Source organism: Anolis carolinensis, unplaced genomic scaffold (genome assembly GCF_035594765.1).
Source record: "Anolis carolinensis isolate JA03-04 unplaced genomic scaffold, rAnoCar3.1.pri scaffold_7, whole genome shotgun sequence".
Lineage (NCBI taxonomy): Eukaryota > Metazoa > Chordata > Lepidosauria > Squamata > Dactyloidae > Anolis > Anolis carolinensis.
In genome coordinates, this window is record NW_026943818.1 from 7299972 (window position 1) to 7320256 (window position 20285).

General features: G+C 40.8%; 1 protein-coding gene across 1 annotated transcript in view; it reads right to left on the reverse strand.

Annotated features, from left to right (window-relative positions):
* Window positions 1-5584: 5584 nt before the first annotated feature.
* The window catches only part of arrdc1 (arrestin domain containing 1), a 60902-nt gene continuing 46201 nt past the window's right edge, over window positions 5585-20285 (reverse strand). Inside the window, exons 4-8 of the mRNA XM_062959501.1 lie at window positions 17801-17955; window positions 14104-14286; window positions 11532-11708; window positions 9924-10341; window positions 5585-7831 (exon numbers count right to left, since the gene is read on the reverse strand). Coding sequence (XP_062815571.1) covers window positions 7767-7831; window positions 9924-10341; window positions 11532-11708; window positions 14104-14286; window positions 17801-17955 — 998 coding nt within the window. The 3' untranslated portion in view covers window positions 5585-7766. The remainder of the gene's footprint in view (window positions 7832-9923; window positions 10342-11531; window positions 11709-14103; window positions 14287-17800; window positions 17956-20285) is intronic.

A 20285-nucleotide genomic window follows, 5' to 3' on the forward strand; every position in this document is an offset into this window, starting at 1 on the left:
ATACAATATATTATATTATTTAAAATGATATAAAATATATTATAAAACTGAGGGCAGGGGCCAGATAAATGACCTTGGAGGGCCGCATCCGGCCCCCGGGCCTTAGTTTGGGGACCCCTGCCGTAAAGCGTTGGTTGGGCCTTGGCTGAAGTAGGCCACCAGGCCCAACCCTTTATTGTTATTTTATTTTGCAGGAAGCATCAGCTGCATTTGGCTGCGATCTGCTGCTGCCACCCAACGGCAGACGGGTGCCAAGGCCTGGCCCAAAGGCAGATGCCAAAATAAGAGTCTTCCTTCCTTAAGTCAAGAAGATCTACAGCTTATCTCCTCCTCCGCCTGCCAGAAGGCAACCCCAGAGCGGTTTGCAAAGGGTGGCGCAAGGAGCAACGCAATGCCACCCATTCCATCCCATGCAGATCCATAGGTTGCATCACCATCTTGGGGAAGGCTGCAACCAGCTGCCACCCTGAACGTCTGCCTCTCGGCCTGAATGAAAAGTAATGCCTCCACCTTCGTTTACTTGGGTTTGGATGGGAATATTTTAGTAAATCAAACGCAGAAATAATCCTTAGAATGTGCTCTTGAACTACCACTGTTCATTTGTCCACATCATCACCAGACAATTGGATACATTTCTGACAACTATGGGCAAGTTTTCTGAAGCCGTCACGGAAGAAGTCGACACTCTGTTTCCACAACCGGCGTCTCTCAACATCTGATAGCCAAGCAAAGCAATAATATGACCCACACGTTCTTGTGAAATGCGGATGATGCTTGGAATTTCTCTCTGAGGGATACGACAATCGTCCTGAATCAATGCTTGTGAAACTCGGTGGTTGATGTCACAGGACGTCCGACTCTTTGTTTGTCACGCAAGTCAGATGTTCCCACCTCAACATCTTTAAACTTACTCGCCCAACGACACACAGGACTCACATCCACAAAATCACCATAAACAGCTTGCATTCTCTAAGGAATCTCCTTTGGAGTGACACTTTCTGTTGTCAAGAATTCACTGACTGCACTTTGCTTAAGTCGCATTGACTGACCATCTGCACAGGGTTCCATACTTTGCACTTTAACAACACAACCATTCAATGCTAAGGCTTCCCCGTCTGCGCAGGGTTCCATGCTTGGCACTTTAACAACACAACCGTTCAATGCTAAGGCTTCCCCGTCTGCGCAGGGTTCCATGCTTGGCACTTTAACAACACAACCGTTCAATGCTAAGGCTTCCCCGTCTGCGCAGGGTTCCATGCTTGGCACTTTAACAACACAACCGTTCAATGCTAAGGCTTCCCCGTCTGCGCAGGGTTCCATGCTTGGCACTTTAACAACACAACCGTTCAATGCTAAGGCTTCCCCGTCTGTGCAGGGTTCCATGCTTGGCACTTTAACAACACAACCGTTCAATGCTAAGGCTTCCCCGTCTGCGCAGGGTTCCATGCTTGGCACTTTAACAACACAACCGTTCAATGCTAAGGCTTCCCCGTCTGCGCAGGGTTCCATGCTTGGCACTTTAACAACACAACCGTTCAATGCTAAGGCTTCCCCGTCTGCGCAGGGTTCCATGCTTGGCACTTTAACAACACAACCGTTCAATGCTAAGGCTTCCCCGTCTGCGCAGGGTTCCATGCTTGGCACTTTAACAACACAACTGTTCAATGCTAAGGCTTCCCCGTCTGCTCAGGGTTCCATACTTCGCACTTTAACAACACAACCATTCAATGCTAAGACTACCCACCAAATGGAGCTGTAGAGGAGAGTCTACTGAACAAGCCAGTACTTGCCGCAGACCAGGACTGCCATCTTTTGAGGCGTTACGAAAGTGGAGGCATTACTTTTCATTCAACCCTCATACATTGTGTGTTGACCAAGTCCCCAATGCTCTGCCATCTCAGAGTCTTGTATCTTTAAAGTGGATGAACTGAACCGTCTTTCTCATTGCCTTGCGTTTTTGCACATGCCTACCTTCCCTATAATTTCTGAATAGCTTCACCATTTAGTCCTGATGCTCGCTATGTATTTTATGAATGTTATTTTACTGTTATTGTTTTAATTATATATGCTGTCATATTGTTTTATCTGTTGATTGGGCTCAGAGTCCCCTCAGGGAGATGGAAGTGAGTTATAAATGTTTTTATTATTATTATTATTATTATTATTATTATTATTATTATTATTATTATTATTATTATTATTATTATTATCGTCATGTAGAGACCCATACATTTACATGAATGAATGAATTTATTTATTATTTATTTAAGACATTTATATCCTGCCCTTCTCACCCCGAAGGGGACTCAGAGCGGCTTACAAATTATATGTACATACAATATATTATACTGTAATATTATATATAAAATACTAGCTTTGCCCAGCCACGCGTTGCTGTGGCTTATGGGAATTATTTGTTGGCCAGGTGGAATAGGAGTGAGTAGCCTTGCAGCGTGAAAGTCTGGCCGTTTTGTGGAGTGGTAGGAATCGTAGCATTAATCAAAGAGGCGCTTTGAAGTGTGGGTACTTCCTTAGTAGGGGAATTCTTGTTTGGCCAGATTGAATGGTATTGAATAGGTTTGTAGGTTAAAAGCCTGGTTGGTTTGCACATAAGGTATTGTTGCTAGGCGAGGTTGAATGGGACAGAGTAGTGTTGTGGTTTCAAAGTTTGGGTGTTTTGTATGTAGGGGAAATGTTGGTTGGCCTGGTTGAAAAGTATTGAATAGCCTTGATGGTTGTAAACCTGGTCGGTTTTTACTTTGCGGAATCCTTGGTTGGTCAGTTTGAATAGGAATTAATAGTGTCGGTGTGGGAGGTTTGAATGGTGGAATTAGCCACCTTGATTAGTTTTTAATGGCCTTGCAGGTTGAAAGGGTGTTTGTTTACTGTCTGGAGGAATGTTTTGTTGGGAAGTGTTAGCTGGCCCTGATTGTTTCGTTTGTAGAATTTCCAATTTCCCTGCTTTCCGAGTGTTGGTCTTTATTTCGTATTCTGGTTTTAGAGATCATATTGTTTTCTATTATTATACCATAGTAAGTTTTATATATTATATTTATAATGTTATATTAGGTGGTTAGAATTGGATTATATGAGGTCAGTTGTACATAGTTGTATAAAATGTAGACTGAACTGGATTAGATGGCAGTGTAGAGTGAAGGCGATGTCATAGAGGAATATTATTCAGAATGCCAAGGTAGATAATCCAGTTTAAAGGAGATATTGGCAGATGTGCAGATGTATTCTGGGTAATATTGTTGTGTGGCAGGGGTTTGAGTGTAGACTGCCACATAATGGAGTTGAAATCAGATAATCTGTATTTTCTAGGGACAGTAGTATGGATGAGGTCTAAATGCAGTTTGTCTGTGCCCTGGGATGCAGGCGTGGGCCAACCTGGGCCTTTGCTGCAGGTGGTTTGGACTTCAACTCCCAGCATTCGTAACAGCCTGAGTCCCTTTTGTTTTTTCTCTCAGAAGCTTAAGGTGTTAGGAATGGTGAGAGTTGAAGTTGAAAACGGCTGGAGGGAAGGCTCAAGGGTGGGTGAAGAGTACCTGGTCACCTGTTGTTGTTGTGATTGTATTTTTAGTGTAATTGTGTTGTATCTTACTTGAGGCGGGGATAATTGATTGTGTTGGCAATTTTTGAGTTTGGGGGTTTTGGGGTTTTGTTGTTTTGTGAGTCGTCGTGATGCCAAAAGCCTTTTATATATATAGATATAATTATTATTATATTGTATTATTAGTAGTATTTTATTGTATTACATTATAATATTAAGTAAGAAAATAGATGTGTTGTCAAAGGCTTTCATGGTCAGAATTGTTCATCAGAATCTCTGGGTTGCTGTGAGTTTTCTAAGCCGCATGGCCATGTTCCAGAAGCATTCTCTCCTGACGTTTCACCCACATCTATGGCAGGCATCCTCAGAGGTTATGAGGTCTGTTGGAAAAGTAGGCAAGTGGGGTTTATATTTCTGTGTAAATGTCCACTTCTTAGCTTACTTCAAAGCCATCAACTGCCATTATAAAGGCCTTTCTGCCTCCAGCAGCAAAACGTCTTTCCAGAACTCGGTGCAAAATTGGAAGAGCAAAATTGTTACTGGAGGTTTTGCTCTTGGTCTCCGATGGTCACCAGGCGAGGAAGCTTGGCAAGAGCAATTATGCCGCGGCGTCTACAAAGGAGGAGGCCAAGAGGATGCCTGCAAGCCCCTTCATAAGGAGAATTGCCTCTCATTCAAGGCGCAAAGTGATCTGTCAGAAATATGGCCAAGGGCAGGGGGGAGCGAGACACTCGCATAGGTCCCTCCAGCAAAATAATGTGCTTGATGGACAACATGCAGGGATGACGGACAACTTAAGGGTGTCAGGGTTCGCTTATGGTTTGGTTGAAATTCTGCAGCAGACAGCGAGAAAGAACGGAAGGGAGGGAGGGTGAGGCTGCATCCATTCCAGCTAGTATAATAATTGACAAGTCAAGATGGCTATATATTTGTGTGTGTATATATGTGTGTATGTATGTATATATGTATGTATACATAGATAGATTGATAGATAGATAGAGAGATAGATAGGGGACCCGGCAGTGCTTGGATCATTTAAGAAAGGCATTGTTTGCCTGTGTTCCAAGTGTAGTCTCAATCCAATGCCAGCTGGGTTCAGTGGGTGCAGGTGTACAACTCCCATATGCAAGACCCATAGTCCATGGCCCACCCCCCCTCCAAACAGCGCCATTATGTAGAATGGGTCATGGGGGCTCTATGTACCAAGTTTGGTCTTGATCAGTCATTGGTGGATGTGTGAGTGGTCTTAGGAAATCCCATCATCCATGGTCCATCCTCCCCCAAACCACATCAGGGCGTAAAGTGGGTCATGGGGGTCAAATGTGCCAAGTTTGGTCCACTTCTGTCACTGGTGGGCATCGCAGTGGTCTGTGGCAGCCTAAGCGATTGAAAGTACCGCCAGTCCCATCATCCATGATTCAGTTGTCATTCTGGCAGTTGCAGTGTTCTCAGGAAGTGAGTGAAGGTACTGAAAATCCCATCCTCCATGGTCCATCTTCCACCAAACCGCACCTGGACGTAAAGGGGGTCATGGAAGTTCTGTGTGCCAAGTTTGGTCCATTTCCATCACTGGTGAGCGTCGCAGTGGTCTGTGGGAGCCGAAGCGATTGAAAGTACTGCCAATCCCATCATCCACGGTCCATCCTCCCCCAAACCGCATCAGGGCATAAAGTGGGTCATGGGGGTTAAGTGTGCCAAGTTTGGACCAGGTCCATCATTCATGGGGGTCGCAGTAGGCTGTGGAAGTGGCACCCAGTCAAAACTGCCACATACAAACACTGACTTTAGATATATAGATGAATATAAATATAGATAGATATATAGACTGATATAGATACACACACACACACAGGTCCAGTTCCTTCACTGGTGGGCATCACAGTGGTCTGTGGGAGCCGAAGCGATTGAAAGTACTGCCAGTCCCATCATCCATGGTCCATCCTCCCCCAAACTGCACCAGGAGGAGAGGTTCCAGGCCTTGAAACTTGGTAACCCTGTAGGAAGAGAAAATGAAATCCACCAAACGTCCAGTTTTTCTCAGAATAATTTATTAAATACATTGAAATCTGTGCCTGTGATTTCACTGTTAAAACAAAGCTGAGTAAATAAAAAAAATTAAAAATCCGGCACACAACCAAAGAGTGAGACAGAGAGAGAAAACAATCATCTCATAAAAAGGTGAGAATTCGTGACAAGGGAGAGGCGAGATGTCGGCAAGAAGGAGGAACCTTCCAGGCAACGTCATTGTGATTCCAAACTTCAGAAGCGTCTGCTTGAAATTCACCTCGACGATAGTTCTTTCCACAATGGCAGAGGGAAAAGTCCAGTTCAAACTGGGAAGGCACTGGGCATAGGAAGCAGATGGAGCAAGGAAAGAATGAGAAGCCCACCATGGAGTCCCAAGTTGGGTAGACCCATCAAAGGAATGGTGTGCCATCAACACACGTTACTCTCCATTGGATCTCCATTAGGTATGCTCGGAGTAGGATTCCATTCTTGGCACCACCCTGTACCCTCTACGATGACTCTGATCCACATTGTAATATTTTTGACTTTTAATACGGGGAAGATTATAGCTACGAAGGATGACGTCCATGGGAAGAGGTAGAACTGGGATTGTCAGTGACTTTCGGAGCCGGACAAAGGCAAGGAAAAGACAGAAGTCATGTAGCAGTGGTCCTCAACCTGGGGTCACCAGATGTTTTGGCCCTTCAACTCCCAGAAATGCTCATTTCTGGGAGTTGTAGGCCAAAGAACCACAGAGTTGTGGGCCAAAGAATCACACCTGAGAGCCACTGTTGTATAAGATCCTTATGGAGAGAAAAGGTGCTGAGAAGGGAAAAGACAGAAGTTGTGTAGCAGTGGTCCTCAGCCTGGGGTCCCCAGATGTTTTTGGCCTTCAACTCCCAGAAATCCTAACAGTTGGTAAACTGGCTGGAATTTCTGGGAGTTGTAGGCCAAAGAAACATGGAGTTGTAAGCCAAAGAACCACATCTGAGAACCACTGTTGTATAAGATCCTTATGGAGAGAAAAGGTGCCGGGAAGGGTCTTCTGGGGCGGATCTGGTCCAGCCAGTGTGGTCTGAACAAATCACAGCAAAGCTTGGGTTTATTATGATGATGTTCTCAAAACCATGTAATATCTCCAAACAGGAGGATCGGATAAAAATGTAGCTGTTACAGGATTCCAGACAATGGATAGCCATGGATGGTGGAAGAAAGGGATAATGATAAGAAGGAAATTATACTCTTGTGTACGTTGTTGGGACGACAACTCCCATTCTCCCCCATTGTGCTGATGGGAATGGCATCCCTTGTACCGAGTACGGTTGCTCAAAGGCAAGCAGATGAAGGGGAGCATTTATGGAAACGATTGATAATTTTAAACCAAAACAAACAAACAAACATTCTGAAACTCCTATTTCGATGGGATATTGATCCCGGTTCCGATGCTCTCCTGAACTATCAGATGGTCAGTGGAAGGAAAGAGATGGAGGGCAAGGATCGAATGCAATGTGGACAGACTATGGCTATGCATTCAATGAGGATGATGAGTGGCCTTCGTCTTAGAAGGAAAAAGAATTTGCTCCAGGTCCTGAACAGGAGCTCTCCAAGGTCCTAAGCTTATTTGAAGGCTGCATTTCAGCACCTTGGAGAGCTCTCATCCACTTAGAATGGGCTTCGTTTAAGCACCTTGGAGAGCTCTTATAAAGTGAGAACAGGTTTCCATCCAACTGATACAGGAGCCCTTTATCTGGAACTCTAACACCCAGGAACTCCAGCCAGGGATGATGGGAGTTGGAGTCCAAACGGCATCCTGCCACTCAGGATACGTCTCTCCAAGGTCCCCCTGTTTGGCTCGCTCGTAGCGAGGACAGCTCAACCTTTATTATCCCCTTTTCACAGAAGGTAAGGAGACGGGCTAAAACCAGAAACCAAACAAACACATATGTACATTCGCGCACGTGGAACTTGGTCGCATTCCAGATAAGGCATCGCGGTTGCTCGGATCATCGAAACAGCAGGTCAAGAGAGTGGAACTGTACGGTGCAAGGTCCGAGGCGGAGAGGCAAGGCAACCAGGGTGGGGCGTGAAGCCGTTTCCAGGCGCCTGAGTCTGTTCTTGGGTGAGAGAACACCCAAGACCTTCCACTCAACCCTTGGTGCCGTCGTTCCTCCTTTGAGAATGGTCCGAACGGACTCCCAGCCCAGGTCTAGTTGCCATTGCTGAGGCTGGAGGTGGCGCTGCTGCAGCTCTGTTCGTACGACGGGGGTGCCTCTGCAGAAAGAAAAGACACATATATCAGATCCACAGAATCCATGCTCCCCCTCCTCCAAAATCCAGCATTTTCAATTAATTCTTAGGTTCACCATCCAGAGAATGCAGTTAGTTTGGCAAAACTTTGAACTGCCATCATTCAATGCTATGAAACCCTAAGATCTGTAGTTTGGCACTCTTTTGCAAGAAAGGCAAAGAACTGTGTGTCTGTATGCATTGTAGTGCTTGTATACATACATACGTACATACATCCCAAAGTTAGATACACACACACACATATATATATGTATGTATGTATGTATATAGTGTCAGGAGCAACTTGAGAAACTGCAAATCGCTTCTGGTGTGAGAGAATTGGCTGTTTGCAAGGATGTTGCCCAGGGGATGTTGCCCGGATGTTTTGATGTTTTACCGTCCTTGTGAGATGCTTCTGTCATGTCCCCGCATGGAGCTGAGAGAGGGAGCTCATCCATGTTCTCCCTGGGCTGGATTCGAAACAGAAACCTTCAGATCAGTCGTCTGCCAGCAGGAGGGTTTAACCCATTGTGCCATCGTGTTTTAGCATTGTAATATAAATATATATATATACACACACACACACACACACACACACATACACACACATACACACACACACACGTGTATGTGTATGTATATATATGTGTGTGTGTGTGTGTGTATGTATATATATACATACATACACACACACACATACACATATATGCACACAAACATATATATTTATATATATACACATACATACATATACATATATATAAGCACACAGACATATATTTATATATACATACACACACATATGCATACATACATCTATATATATAAATGAGTGATGGCATCACGACGACCCACAAAGCAACAAAACTACAGGCCCCCCAACCTCGAAATTTGACAACACAACCCATCATCCATGCCTCTAGGTTGATACAACAAAAAGAAAAGAAAAACAAAGTCCTAATTAGAGGGAGAGCAATAATTGTTTTTATCCAATTGCTGCCAGTTTAGAGGGCTAATCTCTGCCCACTTGGTCTCCTAGCAACCAACTCAGCCCAGGGGAAAGGCAGATTTAGGCCTCACTTATCTAATTTGCACTGGATTATATGGCAGTGTAGACTCAAGGCCCTTCCACACAGCTACATAACCCATTTATAATCTTATATTATCTGCTTTGCACTGTATTATCTTGACTCCACACTACCATATAATCCACTTCAGTGTGCATTTTATCCAGCTGTGAAGAAGGGGCCTCATGTAATCCAGTTCTAAGCAGATAATATAAGATTATCAATATACAGTAGAGTCTCACTTATCCAACATAAATAGGCCGGCAGGTTAAATCAGTATGTTGGATAGTAAGAAGGGATTCAGGAAAAGCCGATTAAACATCAAATTAGGTCATCATTATACAAATTAAGCACCAAAACGTAATATTATACAACAAATTTGACAGAAAAAGTAATTCCATGCGCAGTAATGCTATGTAGTAATTAGAGTCTCACTTATCCAACACTCGCTTATCCAACATTCTGGATTATCCAAGCCATTTTTGTAGTCAATGTTTTCAATACATCGTGATATTTTGGTGCTAAATTTGTTAATACAGTAATTAGTACATAGCATTACTGCGTATTGAACTACTTTTTCTGTCAAATTTGTTGTATAACATGATGTTTGGGTGCTTAATTTGTAAAACCATAACCTAATTTGATGTTTAATAGGCTTTTCCTTAATCCCTCCTTATTATCCAACATATTAGCTTATCCAACGTTCTGCCGCCCCGTTTATGTTGGATAAGTGAGACTCTACTGTGTATGTGTGTGTGTGTGTGTGTGTATGTGTGTGTGTGTGTGTGTGTGTGTGTGTGTGTGTGTGTGTGTATGTATGTATATATATATATATATATATATATATATATATATATATAAAACAATGCTAAGATGCACCCCATTTTAGAGATGTTTATATGGAGCGGGGGAGTGTGTCTTAGTACTGAAGTACTTAGGACGGAAGAAATGTGGTCGTCCTTTCTGAAGCAACGGGAGAGGTTTCCCTCCGAGGCTGAGGCCTCACTCACCATAAGGATATCCCCATGTGCTATACTCCGGAGGCAGGATGAGGGAGCTGGCCGTGGCCATGGGCACAACGGTCCCTTCGGCAAAATAGGGGACCGTGGCTCCCGTGGAGAGGCAAAGGGTGGGGTGGTTTGGGGAGCTGCTCTGCTCCGAGTCCAGCCTGGCCTCCGGGAAGTTCAAGCCCGGCGCGTAGCTGAAGGGCTGCTGCTGCTGCGAGTGGCTCTTGGTGGGGATGGAGACGTTGTCCATGGGGTGGGGGTACCCGCCGGATGCCTCCTCGTCCTCGGGCGGCGCGCTGGGCACCACCGGCGAGGGCAGCTGGGGCGCCAGCCGGGTCGGGCTGAGCGGGATCCGGTTCACGGGGATGTTGCCGATGTAGATGGGGAGAGCCACAGAAACCTCAGGGGTCTTGAGGGAAACCTGGGATCGGAGAAAGTAAGGGTGAACACACGTTATGTTGGAACTGAACCCCAGCAAACAAAGTTTGGAAAGTAGTATAGGAAAAAATGGGTTCCCAAGGACTTGAACTAACAAGTGTCCACTAATTATTATTATTCCACCAGCTTGGGGACCCGGCGGTGCCCGGGTTATTTGAGAATGGTATTATTTGTCTTTCAATGTTATGTATTTTGTTTGGAATGGGTGAATTGGTCATGAGGCTTCTCTGTGCAAAGTTTGGTCCCGGTCCATTGTTGGTGGGGGTCAGTGTTTCTCTGGATGCAGGTGAACTATAACTCCATTTCTCCCAAACTTGTCCAATATGCTCCTTTGGTTATGGGGACTCTGTGTGTCAATTATGGTCCTGGTTCTGGTTTGAAGTGCTCATTCATTGCAGGTGAACTATAAATCCCAGTATCTACTCCTCCCAAATAATTAGGTCAATTCCCCTCAAAAAACCCCAGTATTCAAATCTGGGCATATCAGGTATGCATGGCAAGTTTGGCCCAGACCCATCCTTGTTTGGGTTCCTAGCGTTCTGGGTGTAGGTGAACTACAACTCCTCTACATTCCCCAGTAGGAGTGACAGGGCTCTGACTTGATGCAAGGTGAACTACAACTTCCACCATGTGGAGTCAATCCCCAAACTCCTCCAGTAAGTTTAGTTGCAGCTTAGTTCTGCTCTGTTTGTTATTCAGAGAGATTTAAAGGGCAGTAGGCGTGGTCATGCAAATTCCACAGCAATGGAGAACCCTGGGATGCCTGCCTGTGGTGGACGAAAATGCACAATCTAGGATGAAATGGTCCCCAAATGAAAGCATTCCTTGGGTGGTGGGATGTAGTGTTTGGGGGGGGGGGGGACATTGGCAGGGGTTGGGCTGCATGTTAATGGCACTCGCTGTAACCGCAATGTCAGTGCAAAGGAGTGACTTGCTTGCTTGTCGGCACTGGGAACGAGAGCCTGTTTGTGGAGGCCGGAGGCTGTCTGTGTGAGTGGACATTTGTGCCACATACACACATATGGGTTTTCACTTTTATTATGGATTTAGATTTAGATTAGATTTAGATTAGATTAGATGGATTAGATTTAGATTAGTGGACACTTGTTACTTCAAGTCCTTGGGAACTGAACCCCACACTGCTCGAGTCCGTAGTCCTTGATAAGGCCTCACCTGGATGTAGTAGTCGATGTGGATGAGGCTGCAGCCCTGCAGGATGGACTGGGGCAAAGCCGGCACCAGGATCTGCTCCTTCCACTCGGCTCGCTTCCATGCCTTCACGGGCGAGCCCTCCACCTCCGCAATGGTCCTCAAGTCGTAAATCCACCGCTTGGATTTGTAGGCGACTTTCTGTGCGAGAAGCAAAGGAAGAGAGAGAAAGCTTAAGGGAATGAAAGCGGCTTACAGAACACACATACAGCAAAGATTCAATGCCGATTATACAATTAACAAGGATAGACAACACAAACAGAGGTAAAGACAGTTTTTCCCATCTTATTTCCAGCATCTTGTAGGCTGTGTTTGATTCCGGCCATGTCGGTTGGGGAGGTGCTGTCGCTCCATCTTCCATGCCGAGGAGCTTTCCTCCCATTGATGTCCTTAAGGACGCCTTTATTACCTTCCCGCTAAAGGCGGTACCTATTTATCTACTTGCATTTCTGCTTTCGACCTGCTAGGTGGGCAGGTGAGCTGGGGTTAACGACGGATGCTCACTCCAACCCAGGCTCAAACTGGTGACCTGGCAGGGTTTTTCCGCAGCACAGCAGTTTAGCCTGCGATGCTAAGCCAGGATTGACAGTTAAAGTGCTGTCAAATTGTATGAAATCTACAGTGTAGATGCATGACTTCATGCCCAATATCTAGCAGAAGGTGACCACAGAGGATGACCAAAGTTTGGCATACCACGACCAATTTCAGGACCCAGAAGTTAGACAAAAACTTTCATAACATTCTTTTTTCAATCTAGTGTTTCATAGTTTTTGTTGTCTCGGGTTTCGCCATTCTTTGGAGTTGAATCGTTCTCCTTGCCTTCCTTCCTTATTATATTTAAGTTACTATTTTAAACTTCTCTTTTTCTAAATAACTGGCTGTGCCCGGCCACGTGTTGCTGTGGCTAGGACTTACTTTTTCTTTTCTTTTTGTTGTATGAACGTAGAGGCGTGGATGAGAGGTTGTGCTGTCAATTTTCGAGGTTGTGGGGCATTTAGTTTAGTTGTTTTGTCCAGTGCCGTGATTCCATTACCCTTATATATATATAGATTTAGTATTGGTTCCCAATTAGTCTGTTTCTTTCATTTATTTGGATTATTGGCAAGTAGGTAGGATCGCCTATCCATATTTCTAATCTCTAGGATTTTATTAATCCATGCATTGGTTTCCGGTATTCCATCTTCTCTCCACTGTTTTGCATAAGTCATCCTAGCTGCCGATATTAAATAGTTAAACAGAACCTTATCATTCTCTATGTCTAGCATGCGCAGAAGGAAGTACCGTATATACTCGAGTATAAACCGACCCAAATATAAGCCGAGGCACATAATTTTACCACAAAAAAAACCTGGGAAAACACTGACTCCAGTATAAGCCAAGGGTGGTAAATTTCAGAAATAAAAATAGATATCAACAAAATTCCATTAATTGAGCTACGAGGGATCGCCTAAGTAAAGTAAGTAAGTAAATGTTTTGAATATTTACATCAAGCTCAAATGTAAGATAAGACTGTCCAACTCTGATCAAATCATTATTCTCATCTTCTTCAATGTAAATGTGCTTATGTATCCTTTTAATAATAATAGAGTAAAATAATACATGTAATAATAATAATAAATATAGGAAAATAATACAAGTAATAATAAATAGAGTAAAATAACAAATGCAATAATAATAATAATAATAATAATAATAAGATCAGAGTGAAATAATAAATGTAATAATAATAATAATAATAATAATAATAGAGTAAAATAAATGTTATAGTAGCAACAATAATAGAGAAAAGTAATAAATGTAATAATACCAGTAATAATAGAGAAAAATAATAAATGTACCCTATATTTTCGAGTATAAGCTGACCCAAATATAAGCCAACCAGGACCCTCACCAGAATATAAGCTAATAGTCTGCTTTTAATTTGTTTTTATTATAGCATGTTTTTAACTTGTTCTTTTATCTGACTTTTATGGGAACTGCGATTCCCCTTTTCGGGCACCTGTGCCCATTTCTATATATTCTGGTCATAGACCGTAATAAATTGCTGAACTGAACTGAACTATAAGCCGAGGGGGGCTTCTTCAGTCTTTAAAAAAGGGCTGAAAAACTAGGCTTATACTTAAGTATATACAGTATTTTGGATCTAATTCAATTTTAGATTAAAAAATGAATTAACACATTCACCATGTAAAGAGATGGAAGTCATTTCTTTTAATAATGTATTTTTTTAGGTTTTTTTCCCTTTTCTTTTGTTATTATTATTTATCTTCGTCTTTTGTGCTGTTTTGTTTTTTGTTGCTTTCTTTCCCCTTATCCCTCTTCTTTTTTCATTGGGTACGATTGTTCTTTGTACTTACTTGGTTATGTTTGTGATCATTTTCCTCTCCGGCCCTGTCACATCCCACCCGTATGTATACACATTTTTGGTTCTCTAGGTGTTTGTTTCTCACTATTTTCTTCAAAACGCTCAATAAACATACTTAAAAACTTTCATAACATTCTGAAATACAGGCTGTCCCCAAGTGGCTTTTGTTACCTGGATGAGACTGGCCACGATGGTGCTGGTGTCCCGGCCAGACTTATTCTCAATGTCCGTCCGCAACTGGATGACTTGACCCACGACGTAGCCCTTGAGGTCCGTGGTGGCCGTCAAGACCGCGTTGCCAGTTTTCACAAGCTTGTAGCTGAACTTCTTGGTGATGGAGTTCGTGTTGGGCTGCTATGGAAGGAAGGCAAGAAAGAGCACGATCAGTAGAGAGGATGAGGCACCTGGCGGTTTTATGAGCCTATCTCTCCAAAGAACATGTTTGACGTAGGAGATGACACTTGCGTCTCAGGTGTCGGCCGTGGCTGGGAGGGCATTCGCATAGTTTAAACTGGTGTGCCAGCTACGACCGTACCCTGAAAAACCTTACTTGGTCCTAGTTACATCTAGAATGGACTACTGTAATGCACTCTACGTGGGGCTGCCCTTGGAAATTGCAATGAGTGCAAAGATCTGCAGACAAGCTACTGACTGGGGCTAGCTATAAGGAGCATACCACACCCATATTAAAGCATAAGTTTCCGGTCCCAATTCAAAGTGCAAATTATTACCTACAAAGCCCTATATGGTTCGGGTTCAGCCTATCTTCGCGACCACGTAATAATAATAATATTAATGACCCAAAATGCAGACTGTGCAAGGAAACCAATGAAACCATTGATCACATCCTCAGCTGCTGTAAGAAAATCGCACAGACAGACTACAAACAGAGGCACAACTATGTGGCCCAAATGATCCATTGGAACTTATGCCTCAAGTACCACCTCCCAGCAGCAAAGAACTGGTGGGATCACAAACCTGCAAAAGTATTGGAAAATGAGCACGCAAAGATACTGTGGGACTTCCGAATCCAGACTGACAAAGTTCTGGAACACAACACACCAGACATCACAGTTGTGGAAAAGAACAAGGTTTGGATCATTGATGTTGCCATCCCAGGTGACAGTCGCATTGACGAAAAACAACAGGAAAAACTCAGCCGCTCTCAGGACCTCAAGATTGAACTGCAAAGACTGGCAGAAACCAGTGCAGGTGGTCCCGGTGGTGATGGGCACATTGGGTGCCGTGCCAAAAGATCTCAGCCGGCATTTGGAAACAATAGGCATTGACAAAATCATGATCTGCCAACTGCAAAAGGCTACCCGACTGGGATCTGCACGCATCATCCGAAACACTCCTAGAAACTTGGGAAGTGTTCAACTTGTGATTTTGTGATACGAAATCCAGCATATCTATCTTGTTTTCTGTGTCATACAATAATAATAATAATAATAATAATAATAGTTTTCTGAGTGTTGTTCTTTATTTACTGAGGCCTCTGAGGATGCCTGCCAGATGCTTCTGGAACATAGCCAGAATAATAATAATAATAATAATAATAATAATAATAATAATAATAATAATAATAATTTATTTCTAGACCACCCTCTCTCCGCAGATGGACGGCAAACATTCAATGCCACAACTACTTCGCTTAATATTGAAATGAAGACAAATTATTTACATACGTAGCGACTGCAGCAAGAATAACCTTTGCGAAATACTGGAAACAAAGAGAATTACCAACAATCGAACAATGGTTGGAGAAATTGAATGAGATATATGATATGGACAAATTAACATATTTAATGAAAATAAATAGGGGCAATATAATAAAACCGACTAATTGGGAAAGTTACGAAGAATACAAAGAAAAGGCAAAGAAAAAATAAGCAAAAGAAGAATCCGAGGACAATTACAATGATTAACTCTAGTCCAATTAATGTAAAAAAAGGAAGAAATGGAACAAAACCCAGCCCACAAAAAATAGAAAGCGGAAGGACTCTTGTATCCCTTTCTTCCCTGATCCCAATTTTTTCCCCCTCCCCATCTCTTTTTTTTTCTTTTCTCCTCTTTTCTTTCCCCTTTCCCCCTTTTACCAACCCCTGTGAGTTATCTTTATTGCTATTTTAATGTATGTAAGTGTAAGAAAATCCGAATAAAAATTTAAATGAGAAAGTATAAAAAGACGATAGCATACTCATTATAATAAAAATTCCAAATTAGGAAAAACAGGAAATTTAAACACGACACTCAGTGAAAACATTATTGCACAGAGCGAGCATATACCTGGACCAAATTAAATTACCAAGTTGCAGAAAATGTTCAGTATTTGTAGTAGTTTCACTTGGACCCTAGCTGCAATGGGGTGATAATTATGTCAATTCTCCTTTCCATACGCTAAGGTGCATAGATGTGTCTTTAACTGTTTCTTAAAGGAGAGGAGGGTGGGATCCATTGTTATTTCAATAGGGAGGGAGTTCTAGAGACGGGGGGGGGGGATATCACGGAGGAGGCTCCTTCTCTCGTTCCCACGCTCTTGTGACGGGGGTGGGACTGAGAATAGGGCTTCTTCCGCTCACCAAAATGCCCGAGATGGCAGAACATATGAGAGAAATGCCAAGGGAAACATGGTTGACATATAGGCAAATATTAAAAGTAGAAAATCAGGAGGTTTGTCTTAAGTCATATGAAGAGATTAAAGGAATGGACCCCACAATGACTTGGCTAAACTACTGGCAAATAAAGGGAATCTTCCAAGAGGATAAGAGATTAGGCTTTGAACTAAAGGAAACATGCTGGGACAGACTACAAAAAATAGAAATTAAAACAACAAAAATATTATACCAACAATTATTAGCTTGGGACACAGAAGATGTGCAGGTAAAAACGGTAATGACTAAATGGGCTAGAGAGATAGGACGTACGATCATGTTTTCAGAGTGGGAGGAGATATGGAGGAAGAACCAAAAACTTACATATGCAACTGAATTGAGGGAGAATTGGTTCAAGGTTTTTTACAGATGGTACCTTACCCCGGAGAGGCTTGCGAAGTTCAGTAAAGGTAAAGGAGACGGGAAATGTTGGAAATGCCAGAAACATAATGGAGACTTTATGCATATGTGGTGGGGATGCAGAAAAATAAAAAAGTATTGGCAGGAAATAAAAAGAGAAATGGAGAAAATACTGCAAATTAAATTATATACAAAACCAGAATATTTCTTACTGGGAATGGTGGATTTTCAAATGGACTCCAATATGGAAAAACTTTTTGTATATATGGTAACAGCAGCCAGGATATGTATTGCCAAAGTATGGAAAACGCAAGAAATACCCTCAACAGAACAATGGATGCTGAAGTTAATTGACATCAAAAACATGGATTTATTAACACAAAAAGTATCACAGAACATTTCGCCAAAACAACGGACCGACTGGAGCAAATTTAGACAATACTTAGCAAGAAGTAACATAGAACTTCTGTGACTTCTGTTTTCAGGAATTCCTAGACTTCTGGGACAAACGGTAGCTTGCTGCAATATATTCAACATTTATAGGACAATGCACCAAGCAATGTAGAGGAGCTGGAAGTGGACAGGGTATTGGGTTTGTTTTTGTTTCCGTTTCTTTGTTTTGTTGCTGTTTTTTCCACTTCTGTAACCATTTGTTTTTTTTTTCAATCTTGTGCTCATGTTAAATCCATAAATAAAATATTTTAAAAAAAAATGCCCGAGATGGTCTATACAGGGAGATGTGATCTGACAAATAGCCTGGACCTGAGCCGTTTAGGGCTTTATAAGTAACAACCAGCATCTCCTTCTATGAACCTGCACAGGCTCTAAGATCTTCTGTCCCATCCTCCTCTTACCTCGATTTCCGGGATGTCATTGAGGTTCAGCGGGCAGAGGACATAGAAGACTTTGCTGCTTTTGTGATCCTTGGAGAAGCGGGGCGTCTCAATCACTGCCTTGATCTGGTGCAAGACTTTCCCAAAGGGGCCTTCGAAGGACGTGGGAGCAGAGGCTATTCCCCAAAAAAGGGAGTATGAAAGAGAAGAATTATTATTAGTATCATCATCATTATATTATTATTCTTATTCTTATTATTCTTATTATTATATTATCACAAAGACACAGTATGACACAGCAAACGAGATATATATGCTGGATTACGATTATTATTATATTATTATTATTACAAAGACACAGTATGACACAGCAAACGAGATATATATGCTGGATTACGATTATTAGTATATTATTATTATTACAAAGACACAGTATGACACAGCAAACGAGATATATATGCTGGATTACAATTATTATTATATTATTATTACTAAAAAAAACACAGTATGACACAGCAAACAAGATATATATGCTGGATTACGATTATTATTATATTATTATTATTACAAAGACACAGTATGACACAGCAAACAAGATATATATGCTGGATGATTATTATTATATTATTATTATTACAAAGACACAGTATGACACAGCAAACAAGATATATATGCTGGATTACGATTATTATTATATTATTATTATTACAAAGACACAGTATGACACAGCAAACAAGATATATATGCTGGATTATGATTATTATTATATTATTATTATTACAAAGACACAGTATGACACAGCAAACAAGATATATATGCTGGATTACGATTATTATTATATTATTATTATTACAAAGACACAGTATGACACAGCAAACAAGATATATATGCTGGATTACGATTATTATTATATTATTATTATTACAAAGACACAGTATGACACAGCAAACAAGATATATATGCTGGATTACGATTATTATTATTATATTATTATTATTATTACAAAGACACAGTATGACACAGCAAACAAGATATATATGCTGGATTACGATTATTATTATATTATTATTATTATTACAAAGACACAGTATGACACAGCAAACAAGATATATATGCTGGATTACGATTATTATTATTATATTATTATTATTACAAAGACACAGTATGACACAGCAAACAAGATATATATGCTGGATTACGATTATTATTATATTATTATTATTACAAAGACACAGTATGACACAGCAAACAAGATATATATGCTGGATTACGATTATTATATTATTATTATTATTAAAAAAGACACAGTATGACACAGCAAACAAGATATATATGCTGGATTACGATTATTATTATATTATTATTATTATTACAAAGACACAGTATGACACAGCAAACAAGATATATATGCTGGATTACGATTATTATTATATTATTATTATTACAAAGACACAGTATGACACAGCAAACAAGATATATATGCTGGATTACAATTATTATTATATTATTATTATTAAAAAAGACACAGTATGACACAGCAAACAAGATATATATGCTGGATTACGATTATTATTATATTATTATTATTACAAAGACACAGTATGACACAGCAAACAAGATATATATGCTGGATTATGATTATTATTATAATTATTATTACAAAGACACAGTATGACACAGCAAACAAGATATATATGCTGGATTACGATTATTATTATATTATTATTATTACAAAGACACAGTATGACACAGCAAACAAGATATATATGCTGGATTACAATTATTATTATATTATTATTATTAAAAAAGACACAGTATGACACAGCAAACAAGATATATATGCTGGATTACGATTATTATTATATTATTATTATTACAAAGACACAGTATGACACAGCAAACAAGATATATATGCTGGATTACGATTATTATTATTATATTATTATTATTACAAAGACACAGTATGACACAGCAAACAAGATATATATGCTGGATTACGATTATTATTATATTATTATTATTACAAAGACACAGTATGACACAGCAAACAAGATATATATGCTGGATTATGATTATTATTATAATTATTATTACAAAGACACAGTATGACACAGCAAACAAGATATATATGCTGGATTACGATTATTATTATATTATTATTATTATTACAAAGACACAGTATGACACAGCAAACAAGATATATATGCTGGATTACGATTATTATTATATTATTATTATTACAAAGACACAGTATGACACAGCAAACAAGATATATATGCTGGATTACGATTATTATTATATTATTATTATTACAAAGACACAGTATGACACAGCAAACAAGATATATATGCTGGATTACGATTATTATTATTATATTATTATTATTACAAAGACACAGTATGACACAGCAAACAAGATATATATGCTGGATTACGATTATTATTATATTATTATTATTACAAAGACACAGTATGACACAGCAAACAAGATATATATGCTGGATTAC